Source organism: Rhinolophus hipposideros (genome assembly GCF_964194185.1).
Source record: "Rhinolophus hipposideros genome assembly, chromosome: 14".
NCBI classification, from domain to species: Eukaryota; Metazoa; Chordata; class Mammalia; order Chiroptera; family Rhinolophidae; genus Rhinolophus; species Rhinolophus hipposideros.
In genome coordinates this window covers 56,452,403-56,464,528 of record NC_138060.1, presented here as the reverse complement: position 1 = coordinate 56,464,528, position 12,126 = coordinate 56,452,403, and the positions used below count along the sequence as shown (strand labels likewise).

The 12,126-nt window shown below is 39.2% G+C and overlaps 1 protein-coding gene across 6 annotated transcripts in view; it reads left to right on the top strand.

Annotated features, from left to right (window-relative positions):
* The window catches only part of ULK4 (unc-51 like kinase 4), a 386,569-nt gene that overhangs the window by 128,920 nt on the left and 245,523 nt on the right, over positions 1 to 12,126 (top strand). For all 6 annotated transcript variants that reach the window (XR_013994883.1, XR_013994884.1, XM_081072450.1 and 3 more), the window contains 4 exons: positions 3,096 to 3,147; positions 3,247 to 3,341; positions 10,132 to 10,183; positions 10,281 to 10,425. Coding sequence is in view for 4 of the 6 variants with exons in the window: in XM_081072450.1 (XP_080928576.1) it covers positions 3,096 to 3,147; positions 3,247 to 3,341; positions 10,132 to 10,183; positions 10,281 to 10,425 (344 nt within the window). In the remaining 2 variants the exon portion in view is untranslated. The remainder of the gene's footprint in view (positions 1 to 3,095; positions 3,148 to 3,246; positions 3,342 to 10,131; positions 10,184 to 10,280; positions 10,426 to 12,126) is intronic.

Here is a 12,126-nt window from a genome sequence, read left to right as displayed (position 1 = left end):
AAAGCAGCTCCCCAGGAGCCGCTGGCCTGCCTCTGGTGAATGTGGTGGGTGTGGAGACGGCAGTCAAGCTTGGTGTGATCTCTACTCATTAGAAGGGTCATCAAGGAGCAGGCTGGAGGGGGCGTTGGAATTGTGCTTCCCATTGGCTTCAGTTTTTATACTGGCACCAGGGCATGGTTTGCCTATTTGACCTATATAGCCAGCTTTTATTTTGGGGGTAGGAAAATTCAAGAGACTTCTTAAATATGGAGGCATGACTATGCGAATTAACTTTGTAAACATTCTTTTCTCAAAATGAAGTTTTGATCTCCTTATATTTTAAAGAGGTTAGTGTTTGGAATCGAGTTAGCAGGGTACTTGTAAACCATTATTAAGCTTTCAAAGGCTCCAAGTGAAAGACTACACAGCTGATAATTGCTGTTTTCACTTCTTATTGTCAAAGCAGTGTGTCATCATACCTGTTTCCCTCTCCAGTAAAAAAAAAAAAAAAAGTGTGTGGGGATACTTTCAGCAGTAAAGCATCTGGGCGAGTGTGATGGGGAAATTCTCTGGTGAATAACATAGTTCTTTTGGGCCCCCATTGAATTGTCTGGGAAACAGGAAGTAATGACATTGAGGAAATAAGTTCCAGAACTCATGATGTGTATTAACCTGATGTTCACTGTGTTTCTTGTGTTCTTTGAAAATGATTAATGAGCTAAGGAAGAGAAGTTTATTGTGTTTGTTCTTAAATTTTGACCTCATTAGGTTATAAAAGTGCGATAGTTGTGTGGTTATAGTTTTCTACAAAAAGGCATCACAATTCAAATTTTCAAATAAAAGAAACAAAAGAAATGATAAAATTATTCTGATAGATTTTCATACAGGAATATAATTATAATCTCCGTCATTCACGAACCTTTACTTATCCTAGGAGGGCATTGAGATAGTTATTAAAAAAAACATACTTCCTGTCCTCTGCAGATTTTTATTTTAAGAGCATGTTGCTTTGTTGATAGATTTTTGACTTTACATGTAGTAAATAAAGCAGAGAGCGTGTACTCTTATATTTTAAAAAATATACTATATAATTATTGACTGTCACACAAATGTGCTTGTTTGAGTTCTTTTTAACAAGCTATGAATCATACACCCAATTTGCTGTAGTAGCTTATTTTCAGCTTCTTCGAAGTAGTGCTGAATCATATTGAATAGTACTAGCCTGGCCTCCAGACACAGCTTTCCATTTTCCCTCTAGATGGGGCCATTTCCTGCCCCATACTCCATCCAGTGAGCCTAGATGTGGGTTGGGTGTCCATCCTTTTTGCCCCTCTGCTAAAACTCCCAGTTTGAAGCTAGCACCATTAGGGGATAGCTTGTGTTACCGGCCGTTCTGTGGTCATCTACAGATTTCTGGGCTTTGCCCCTCGTTCCTCAGAATCTTGCAGCTTCGGGCTCACTGTTAGTCTTCATGCTGCTCCCATTACCATTCCTAGAGAAGCGGATATCCCTATGGAGAGTCCTCCCTACCAGCTTTGCTCTCCAACCACCTCTCTCCCCATGAACTTGTCTTTCTCTCCCACAGCTGTCCACACCCATGAACTTATTTCCATCATCACACTCTGTGGTCACCACCCCTCATTTTAAACTCACTTCCTCTGTTCCCCATCTCCAACGGCTCTTTGATCCCTCTGAATCTTAAATTTGTCTTCACACTTTCCACTTAACCATCCTGTCCTCTTGTGGCACTTTTCTGTTTTCTCAGAGTCCCTGGTCCTGCTCCCTTCACTGCCTTGCATACACCTGTAATTCCCTTTTATGTCTCTTCCTCCATTGTCCTGCTCTAACATATCCTAATCCTGGTTCAGTGTAATTCTCCACCTACCTTACCGTGTGTTGAGTGGTTAAATATGGCTGGAGAAAAACACAATGAAAACAACTGGTCTCACTTAAATTCATGACTGTTTATTTCCAGTGAGCCCTCTCTGTAGACTGGTATATCCAGTTCATTTTCTGAATATACTGGGGGTGCCAAAAAAATGTACACACATGACTTGTATTCATCTTTTGTTATTGGTATATATTGAGTATTACAATTTTAATACAGTTTTTTCCTTCTTAAAATGTGTATACTTTCTTTGGCACCCTCTGTACATACCTTCTCGTTCACCTAGGTCACCCTTCACACATACTCTTCTCTCCAGGAATCATCGATGCCTCTCACTCTGTCCTCACTCTCCTCTGGTTAATTCTCATTACCCTGAGAATGAAGAGGAAGAAATATATGTAAAAGACATTAAAATTGGTAAATCAATGAAACATTGTGTTCCATTGAGTTTAAAAAATTAAGTTGGAAGAATAAGAAAGAAAATAAATAAAAAGAAGCCCGTAGTTTCACCTTCTAGATAACCCTTGTTGACGTTAAGAAAGAAAAAAATTAATACATATACCTGGTTTGAAAATTCCAACAGTGTGGAAAGTGAGAAATGATAGCACACCTCTAAGTGAGCCTGAGCTCATGCAGGCCTGCCTTTAAGCAGTATCGGGGTCCTCCTGCAAGGAGGCTCGGGCACAATGTGTGGGGACACAAACAAGGGAACAGGGTTGGTGTAGAGGTACCAGGAGGGACTAAGAACAGTGGGGAAATGTGAAGACAGGCCTTGAACTAAACTGCTTCATGATGCATTTTGCACTCAGGGGGCTAAGGCTGGACTTGCCTTTGAGACACCTATTTCCCCTGGTAAGGTGCCATTCTCGGTCCCTTCCAAAGGAGTGAGAGTGTGGTGTGTTATTGGCAATGGTAGGTATCAACTGAATTATCCTCATTTGTGCAGGTTGACATTTCTGTGCTTATAATGGATGCTGTTGAATTGATTCCATCTTAAAATCGCATTGATAGTGATTTATATGTTTAAAAATGATTATAGCTTATAACGTATTTATACTATTTCATATGCTCATATTTTAAAACTACTTTTATAGTGTCCATAATATGTATATAGTATTTAATGCCTTCATGAGTTATTTCATTCAGAACAGTTCATGGTTTGGGGCAAAACATTTTATTTCAGAGTTATTTTGAAATCTCCATTTATTAAAATGTTTGTGTTTTCCAGAGTCATATTAAATCGGTAGACTCAGGAGAAACTAACATAGATGGAGCTATAGGTGAGTAGATCATGGACATTTTATGTTCTTGATTGAGGTACTTTGATATTGTGATTTTGAACATGTAAATAAACACCGGTAATAATGAACTATTCCTAGGACTGATGGCATCGGAAGAATTTATCAAGATCACATTGTCAGCTTTTGAAGCAATAATACAGTATCCTGTTTTGTTGAAAGACTATTGCTCTACGGTCAGTACTGGCAGCTTTAGAAAAAGATTTTTTCATTTACTTGGGAATTTTGCCTATTGTAGAAATCTGAGTATATGCATATATGACAATTTACTTGTTTACTTTTGATAGACATTCGATTGTTTCTAGTTTTTGTCATTTACAAATATGGATATTCTCGTTTATGTGTTTTGCTCTACATAAGGGTGCATTATTTTTAGGGTACATACTTAGGGGTGGAATTAGTGGTTTTAAGGAATATGACACTCAGCTTGTGTACAAAATGCCGTAGTTTTTTCCAAAGAGGTGGTCCCTGTTTACATTCACACGGGCAATGCAGTACCTGAGCTCATCCTTCTCAACTCTTGTTATTTTAGACTTTTTAATGGATGGGTATATAGCCGTGTAGTTTTCAATTTTTGTGTGATCAAGATGTTAATGAGGCTGAGTAGTTTTTCAAATGTTTGTTGGCCATTTTGGAATTCTCTTCGATGAAGTGCTTGTTCAAGTCTTTTTTTCATTTTGTTTTTTATCTGGTTTGTAAAATGTATTGCCATAAATAAGTTCATAATATTTTCTTGCCATCTTTTTAAAGTGTCTTTATAATCTAATAATATCTTCTTTAAAAATGTTTACAATGTATTGTTATTTCCTTTTCTGTTCTTAAACAATATAACCAGAGGTTTGTTAGCTTTATTATCAGAGCCAGTTTCAGTTTTGCTAATCTCTCTAGCGTATGTTTCTTTTCTATTAATTTCTGCTCTAATCTTTGTTGTCGTTCTCTTTTCTGTTATTTATTTTTTCATTCTTTTATTAATTTTTTTAGATAAATGTTTAGTTTGTTGATTTTTTATATTTTCTAATATATGCATTTACGATTATGTCTGCTAAATACTGCTTTAGCGGCATTCCACAAGTTTCAGTATGCAGCATTTTGGTATCTTTCAGTCAAAATATTTGTTTTCACTTACGGGTTAATTTTTTGAGGATCCTCCATACTGTTTTCCATAGTGGCTGTGCCATTTTACATCCCATCAGCAGTGAGCAAGTGTTCCCTGTCTCTACATCCATGCCAGCATTTATGTCTTTTATTTTATTTATTTGTTTATTTATTTATTTATATTGTGGTAAGAACACTTATCACAATATGAGATCTACCATCTTAACAAAATTTTATGTGCACAGCCCAGCACTGTTAACTATAGGCACAATGTTGTACAGTAGATGTCTAGCACTTGACTCCTCTTGAATGATTGAAACTATTTACCTGTTGAAGAGTAACTCCTCTCCCCCAACCCCCCAACCCCGCTTTTGGCAACCACACTGTTAGGATCTGCTTCTATGAGCTTGACTATTTTAGATGCATCGTATCAGGGGACTTCTGGGACTGGCATATTTCACTTAACATAATGTCCTCCAGGTTCATCTATGTCTCCACGTATGGCAGGATTTCCTTCTTTTTTTAAGGTTGAATAATATTTCATTGTATGTATTATACCACCTTTCTTTATCCATTCATCTGACGATGGACAATTGGTTGTTTCCTTATCTTGGTTGTTGTGAATAAACATTTATGTCTTGTATTGTTGATGGAGACCACTCCAATAGTGGTCTTCACTCCAACAGTGGTATCACTCCAACATGAGGTGATACCTCGTGGCTTTAACTTGTATTTCCCTAATGATGTTGAGCATCTTTCCATGTACCTGTTGGCCTTTTGTATGTCTTTGGAAAACTGTCTCTTTGGGTTATTTGCCCATTTTTAAATGATTTGTTCTTTTGCCCTTGAGTTATATGAGTTCTTTATATATTTTGGATATTAACTCCTTATCAGATATATGGTTTGCAAATATGTTTTGCATTCCATAGGTTGTCTTTTTACTTGGCTGATGGTTTCTTTTGCTGTACAGAAGCTTTTTAGCGTGATGAGTTTCACTTGTTTATTCTTTTTATTATTATTCTTTTTTTACTATAATCTTTTTTTGTTGTTTCTTTTTTTTAAAAGATTTTTATTGGGGAGTATTGGGGAACAGTGTGTTTCTCCAGGGCCCATCAGCTCCAAGTCATTGTCCTTCAATCTAGTTGTGGAGGGTGCAGCTCAGCTCCAAGTCGACTCGCCGTTTTCAATCTTTAGTTGCAGGTCTTTAGTTGCAGGGGGTACAGCCCACCATCCTGAAGCCTCGTGTTGAGGTTCCCTCCTCCAAGAGCCTTTATGATGGGTCGGGGCCCTGCCAGTCGGGGCTACCTCAGACTAAGCTCCTTTGTACCCACTTTGCCAATCCCTGAGACTACAGGTCTGAGATCAGCACTTCCTGGAGCAGCTCTCTCAGCATTTCCCAGGAGTGGGAATGCATGTGGAGGGCTCGGTGACTAGATCTGGTTCCCTTCCTCTGCGAATGTGATGCCTGCTCCTCAGTGCCCCCCACTGTGGGAGACTCACAGGTCTTCACGTGCTGGGAAGACCTGGATTCTGACCTCTGTCTCTCACCCATCGGGGCCCTACGGAGCTTCTTCGTATTTGTACTGTTGGTAAATGCCTCCAGGGCACAGCCAGTAAATGGCGCTGAGATCATTGGATACAAATGCTCACACAGGTAAGGCTTTCATTCAGAAGGTCGCCTGAAAGTTCCCCCCACTCTTTTCAGATCTTAAATAATTTTAAGGTTTTGTTCTTTTATACCAGGGGTGCCAAGAAAATGTATACACATTTTATTGATGGTCAGCGTTGCTCAAGCAGTAGTTCGTCATAATCAGAAGTGTCTGGACGCTAATGGTAACCACTTTGAATACCCCTTAATAATTGCAGAAGTCAAACATGACTTGTATTCATCTTTTGTTATTGGTGTGTATTCAGTATTCAATTTTAATAGTTTTTCCTTTCTTAAAATGTGTATACATTTTATTGGCACCCTCTGTATTTTATCTGGCATTTTTCATTGTTTTCAGTGAGAGAGTTGATCCAAATAACCATACCTACTATTACCAGTAACCCTATTTGTTCTGCTCATTTTCTGAGCAGTGATTTCTCAGTCTGCCATTGAGATAGTACTGGCTTAAGCGTTGCTTATTGATTCTTTTCTCTAATAAGCAGTAACCCCATGGATAATTTGTTGCGATCCAGCAGTTACAAATATCTGTACTTACATTTAAATAGATATTTAGTTTATTTTCTAATCATGAAATGCTGTCATTATAATCACTGAACCCACAGAATGCACATATTGTGACAGGAAAGGTATCATTGCAAATCATGGGCTTCATAAAACAATTTTTTAATACGATAACTCACGGGAAATCCTCTAATTACCACTTCTTGAGCATGACTGGAATACACGAAGTTGAAGATTCAGCACCCCAAGGAGCATAACATTGCTTGAAATGCTGCACAAACTACGTTCAAGGCTGCTGATCAACACTTCATTGTGTGGAAGTGGTTACGTGCATTTAATTCTTGCTGAGCACAAGTGCTTAACTCAGATCTTTCCCAGCGTTTAGTGTGTTTAGTACCTCCGCGTTGGAAATCATCAGTGTGGCCTACAGAGCAGTTAGAAAGACCACAAAGATTTGATTTGTACTGAGAATTTGTTTCATTCGTGGTGGTTTCAAAAAAAATGTTATAATAGCAAAGGGAAAAATAAAGGTGATTCTTTATTAGAAAGTTCTGGTAATATACACATTACCTAACTACATATTTCAGTTTCTTTAAATAACAAAGATAACCAAGTGTCCCAGTTCATTTGCATGAAGTTTAAAAACAGACAAAACTAATCTACGACAAGTAAGGATAGTGGTTACCCTTGAGGCAGGTAGTGACTGGAAGGGGCTACAAGGGGGACTCTGTAATCTGGTAATGTCTTGTGTGGTTTTTTTTGGTCTAGGAGCTAGTTACAGGAGTGTGTGAAAGTTAACTGAGATATATACTTAGGAGTACTACACCTTTGTGTATGTATGTTATATTAAATTTAAAAAGCTTCACTAAATATGAAAATATTTTTAATAAATAAAACGGTGTGTACAACTTGGTGACTGGAAGCCTATTTTATTGTTTTTTTGCAAAGTTAACTATCTCTTAATCATTGTTATGGACTCATATTCTGTGTTTCTCATAGCTGCTGTAACAAATTACCAGAAATTACGTGGCTTAAAACAATACAAATTTATTGTCTTGCAGTTCTGGAGGTCAGAAGTACACAGTGGGTCTTTGGGGCTAAAATCAAGATGTCAGCCGACCTGTGTTCCTTTCGGAGGCTCTAAAGGGAAACTCTGTGTCCTTGCCTTTTCTAGCTTCGAGGGGCTGCCTATGTTCCTTGGCTCATGCCCCCTTCTTCCACCTTCAAAGCAGCACGCATAGCATCCTCACCTCTCTCCCTCTCCCTTTCCTTCCCCCTCCCCACTTTGGTTGTCACGGCTCCCTCTCTGACTTTGGCCCTCTTGTCTCCCTCTATAAGAACCCTTCCTACTACAGTGAGCCCACCTGTGTATTCCAGGATAAACACCTCATCTCAAGATCCTTAACTTAATCACATCTGCAAAATCCCATTTGCGGTGTGAGGTAATAGATCGATAGGTTTTAGGGATTAGGATGTGGACGTCTTTCTGCCTACCAACATTCTGTCTACCACAGGTTCAGATTTTTACCAATGGCTTCATTACTGTAGTTATTAGCCAGATGTGGCCAGTGTAAACCCTTTCAAGTTGACTCCCATGTTCCTGAGACACACCCCAGCATGTTTTGAGTGATTCTTCACTTTCTGTTACCACCAGGTATTCTTGCCTCAGTTTGTTGGTACCCTGCCCCGGCCCTGAAAGTAGTGATTTCTCTGAGGAGGCCTGGTTTCCTTTCGTGGGAAAAGGCATGAGAGACCACAGTCAGGGAACGAAGTGTGCTTCTATCTCCTGGGATGTCTTAGCTTCTGGGCCCTTCCAAGAAACAGAGCTGGGAAATCCATACATGTACATACACATGTGAACACACACATTACCCACTCATGTGTACTTACATACACACGCACATATTTTGAAATCATGAGTGCACACCAGTATCTCCACATTTAATCCATCCCTCCGTGGCTCCCTCATGCCTTCCCCCGTGCTGTATTTGTGTGTCTCTTCTTTCTTTGTCATAGTTCTGGATTCCAACAGCTCAGCACATGTTCTCATTTGCTTAATCCTATACTACACCTGAAATTGTTGCAGAATTGCTTCACCTAAACCAGCACAGAAACAGACATGATGAAAGCAGGATTTGTTTGCAGAATTCCCTCTGCCCCTCCACCTCGCAGATATCACCCAACAAGATTATTGTAGTGAATACTGTATTCATAAGGTACTTGGATCAGCCCCCCTCTTTCCCTCCTAGTGTGGTGATAATATTCATTTGAAATACAGTTGGTTTACTGTCAGTTTGCTTTCAATTTTAGGCCTTCTTTCCCCCTTCCTATCCGTTCAGGTTGTATTGTTTTGAGTATGTAGATTAACTTGATTCCAAAAGTCAGGACTATAGAGAAAATGTACGCAGAGATCTCTCCTGCCCCATCACTGTTCCATCGTATCTTCTCCACTCTTACAGGTAACCAACTTCATTGTTTTCTGGTGTATCCCTTTACTGTTTCTTTTTTTGTGTGCGAAGAGAATATTTTCTTATTCCCCCTTCTTTCTTATACAAAAGGTAACATGTTGCTCTTTTGCTTTTTCCCTTATTGTTGCTTTTTCAGTTATGTGTATGCCATAGATTGTTCCATCCATCTCCTGTGTTTGGTCATTTAGGTCATTTCTAATATTTTGCAATTTCTCAAAATTTCTTAGTGGAGCATGTGCTTCAAGATGTCTGTGCTTCAAGTGATGTGACCTCACTTCATGGAAGAGGGTAAACCAACACCCCTGGTTCTTAGGGTTCTTGCACACATATTTAGATGTACTGTTGACTATAAACTTACTACGTGAAGCGGAGCTAGCACAGGTTAACACCACCCGTGTGTGGAGATCTTTACCTGTACGCATCATCATTTCATTGGTTTGGACAGCAAGATGGTGTTGTTGGGCTGTGAAGAGCTTCTTCTGCCTTTTTATCAGTGTAGAGAGAACAAATACATTCTTAAGATCAGCAATGAATTCAGTTATAAACAACAGGAATTTTGTTTACTGTCATCAAAATAGCTCATCAAATGAGATAGTATGTCAAAATTAGACTGTGGAAGAGCTTTGCCCTTTCTTCATTGTCCATTTTCATTTGGGGAAAGAACTTGTTATTTTGGAGGTTTCAAATCGTATTTGCTTGTGCTCTGTCTGATATATCTGGGAAATCACAGGGGTGTTGTGCCGTGAATATACATCTTTTGAATCTATTTCTAAGAATAACCAAGATTAATTTGTCATAGCTCTTTGATGTATTTGATGAAACATGAGGACTGTGTCTTTTCCCCCCCAAATTTTGATTTTGATCACTGTTTATCTTAAACTTGAGTAATGATCACCAGCTCATATATTATTAATTTGATGGTTTAATATCAACCCATGCATATCAGAGTTTGCATTATATGCTAAAGTTCCTTTCATGAATCTTGATGGTTTTGATAAATTACTGTTTTGATGATCATAATGTCATTTTGACCTGAGGACTTTTTCAGAATTAAATAAGCTTGGTGGTTTATTAAATGTCACGCAGACTTTAAATCCAGGATAAATTCAGCTGTTGATTTTCTTTTCACTCCTTTGATTAGTGATTCTGTCAGTGGAAAAAAGCATGGATAGTGGTTGATAGTGGTTTTGTGTTTGCAGATTTGAACCAAGTCTTTAATATCTTTTCTTTTAGGTTGTTGATTATATCCTGCCACCCTTGGTCTCCTTGGTTCAAAGCCAAAATGGTAAGTGACCACATCAACGAGAATTCCATCAGTGACACATTCTGTTTTCATTCTATCTCCATGTAGTCACATTCTCGGCATTTTTTTTCCTTTCAAGTGGAATGGAGACTCTTCAGCTTGCGGTTGCTCTCAGAAACCACATCTCTGCTCGTGAACCAGGAGATTGGAGATGGCAAGAAGGAGGCGAATGTCGATTCTGACAGCAGTCTTCTGGCTCTCGTCAGAGATGTCTTACTTCCCCAGTGAGTACTGTGCACTGCACTCGCACACAGACATGTAGGATGTCCAGGAGGCTTCTCTAAAACTAGGTGCATGGATGGCGTTGGGGTCTCGGTGACCTTATATTCGTCACATCCTGTGCTTCTGTACTCACTGTAACGGGGTTTAGACAGAGGCAGGAACTACCACCCTGGATAGGACCTGGGAGGATCTCAGTCTGTCTTCAAAATCATCCATTTAGAGCTTTTTCTGTTTTCCACAAGGCACATGACTCTGAGGTTATGCAGAGTTAAAGGTGTTTATGGCTTGAGGGGTGAGGTTTATTATTCAAGGTCAGCATTACAAGACTTCTGGAAGATGAAATCGGGACTTTTGTTGGCCCTGGTCAGAAATAATAGCGATGGAAAGAAATCTTCCTCCCCACCCCCAAACTCTTGGAATGGGAATTAAGTTTAGTTACAAACAGGACACACACACACACACACACACACACACACACACACACAAAGTCTGACAATGAAGTTCGCAAACTCATCCTAGAAAAAGTGCTCCATACCTCATTGCTGAATATCACTATGGTCACTTTTGAAGTACTCCTCTTGGGAATCTGTGCACCGATGCCAGCGCCCAGTCCATCCTTCAAAGCAATTCTGGAACTCTTTTTCTGGAATGGCCATCAGAGCTGTCGTATACCCCTTGATGTCCTGAATGTCATCAAAATGTCTTCCTTTCAATATTTCCTTTATCTTTGGGTAAGGAAAGAAGTCATTGGGGGCCAGATCAGAAGTGTAGGGAGTGTGTTCCAATACAGTTATTTGTTTACTGACTAAAAACTCCCTCACAGACAGTGCCGTGTGAGCTGGTGCATTGTCATGATGCAAGAGCCATGAATTGTTGGCGAAAAGTTCAAGTCGTCTAACTTTTTCATGCAGCCTTTTCAGCACTTCCAAATAGTAAATTTGGTTAACTGTTTGTGCAGTTGGTACAAATTCATAATGAATAATCCCTCTGATATAAAAAACAGCAACATCGTTGCAATAATTTTGCAAACTTAATTGTCAGACCTCCTGTGTGTGTGTGTGTGTGTGTGTGTGTGTGTGTGTGTGTGTATTTTGGTGGAGTGGTAGTAGAACAAGTAATGTATTAATTAACAGAAAGAGGTTATCTGTTTCCTTTTACTCCATTGCTCACATAGCATACATGCAGTAGGATGACCACAGAGATCTAATCTCGTGCTGTTTTGTACAGTAACGTGCCGTACTGCCTTATATCCTAGGAGCAATTATAGGCTCTACCACACAGCCCAGGTGTGGAGCAGGCTAGACCATCCAGGTTGTATAAGTCACTCTGGGATGTTCATACAACGATGAGATCGCCTGACAGTGAATTTCTCTGGACGTATCCCTGTCGTTAAGTGGCACATGACTGTATATGAGTGTATGTGTATGGTTTGTACTTACATGGGTAAATATAAGGTTAGAATCTTGTGTCATGGGATTATTTAATGCTTTCAGTGCCATCTCACTCCTAAACAATTTTTGTGTAATCATGTGCATCTTTTTGATAAGAAAATGCCTGAAAATGTAGGTTTTTTGTGCAAAATATGATTTTTAAAATACATACTTTGGATATCTGCTATCTAACAACTTGCAGAGAAGCATTTTTCAGTACCTGAGATGTCCTCCCACAGTAGGGACAGGATTTCTTTCAGTAGGACTTCACAG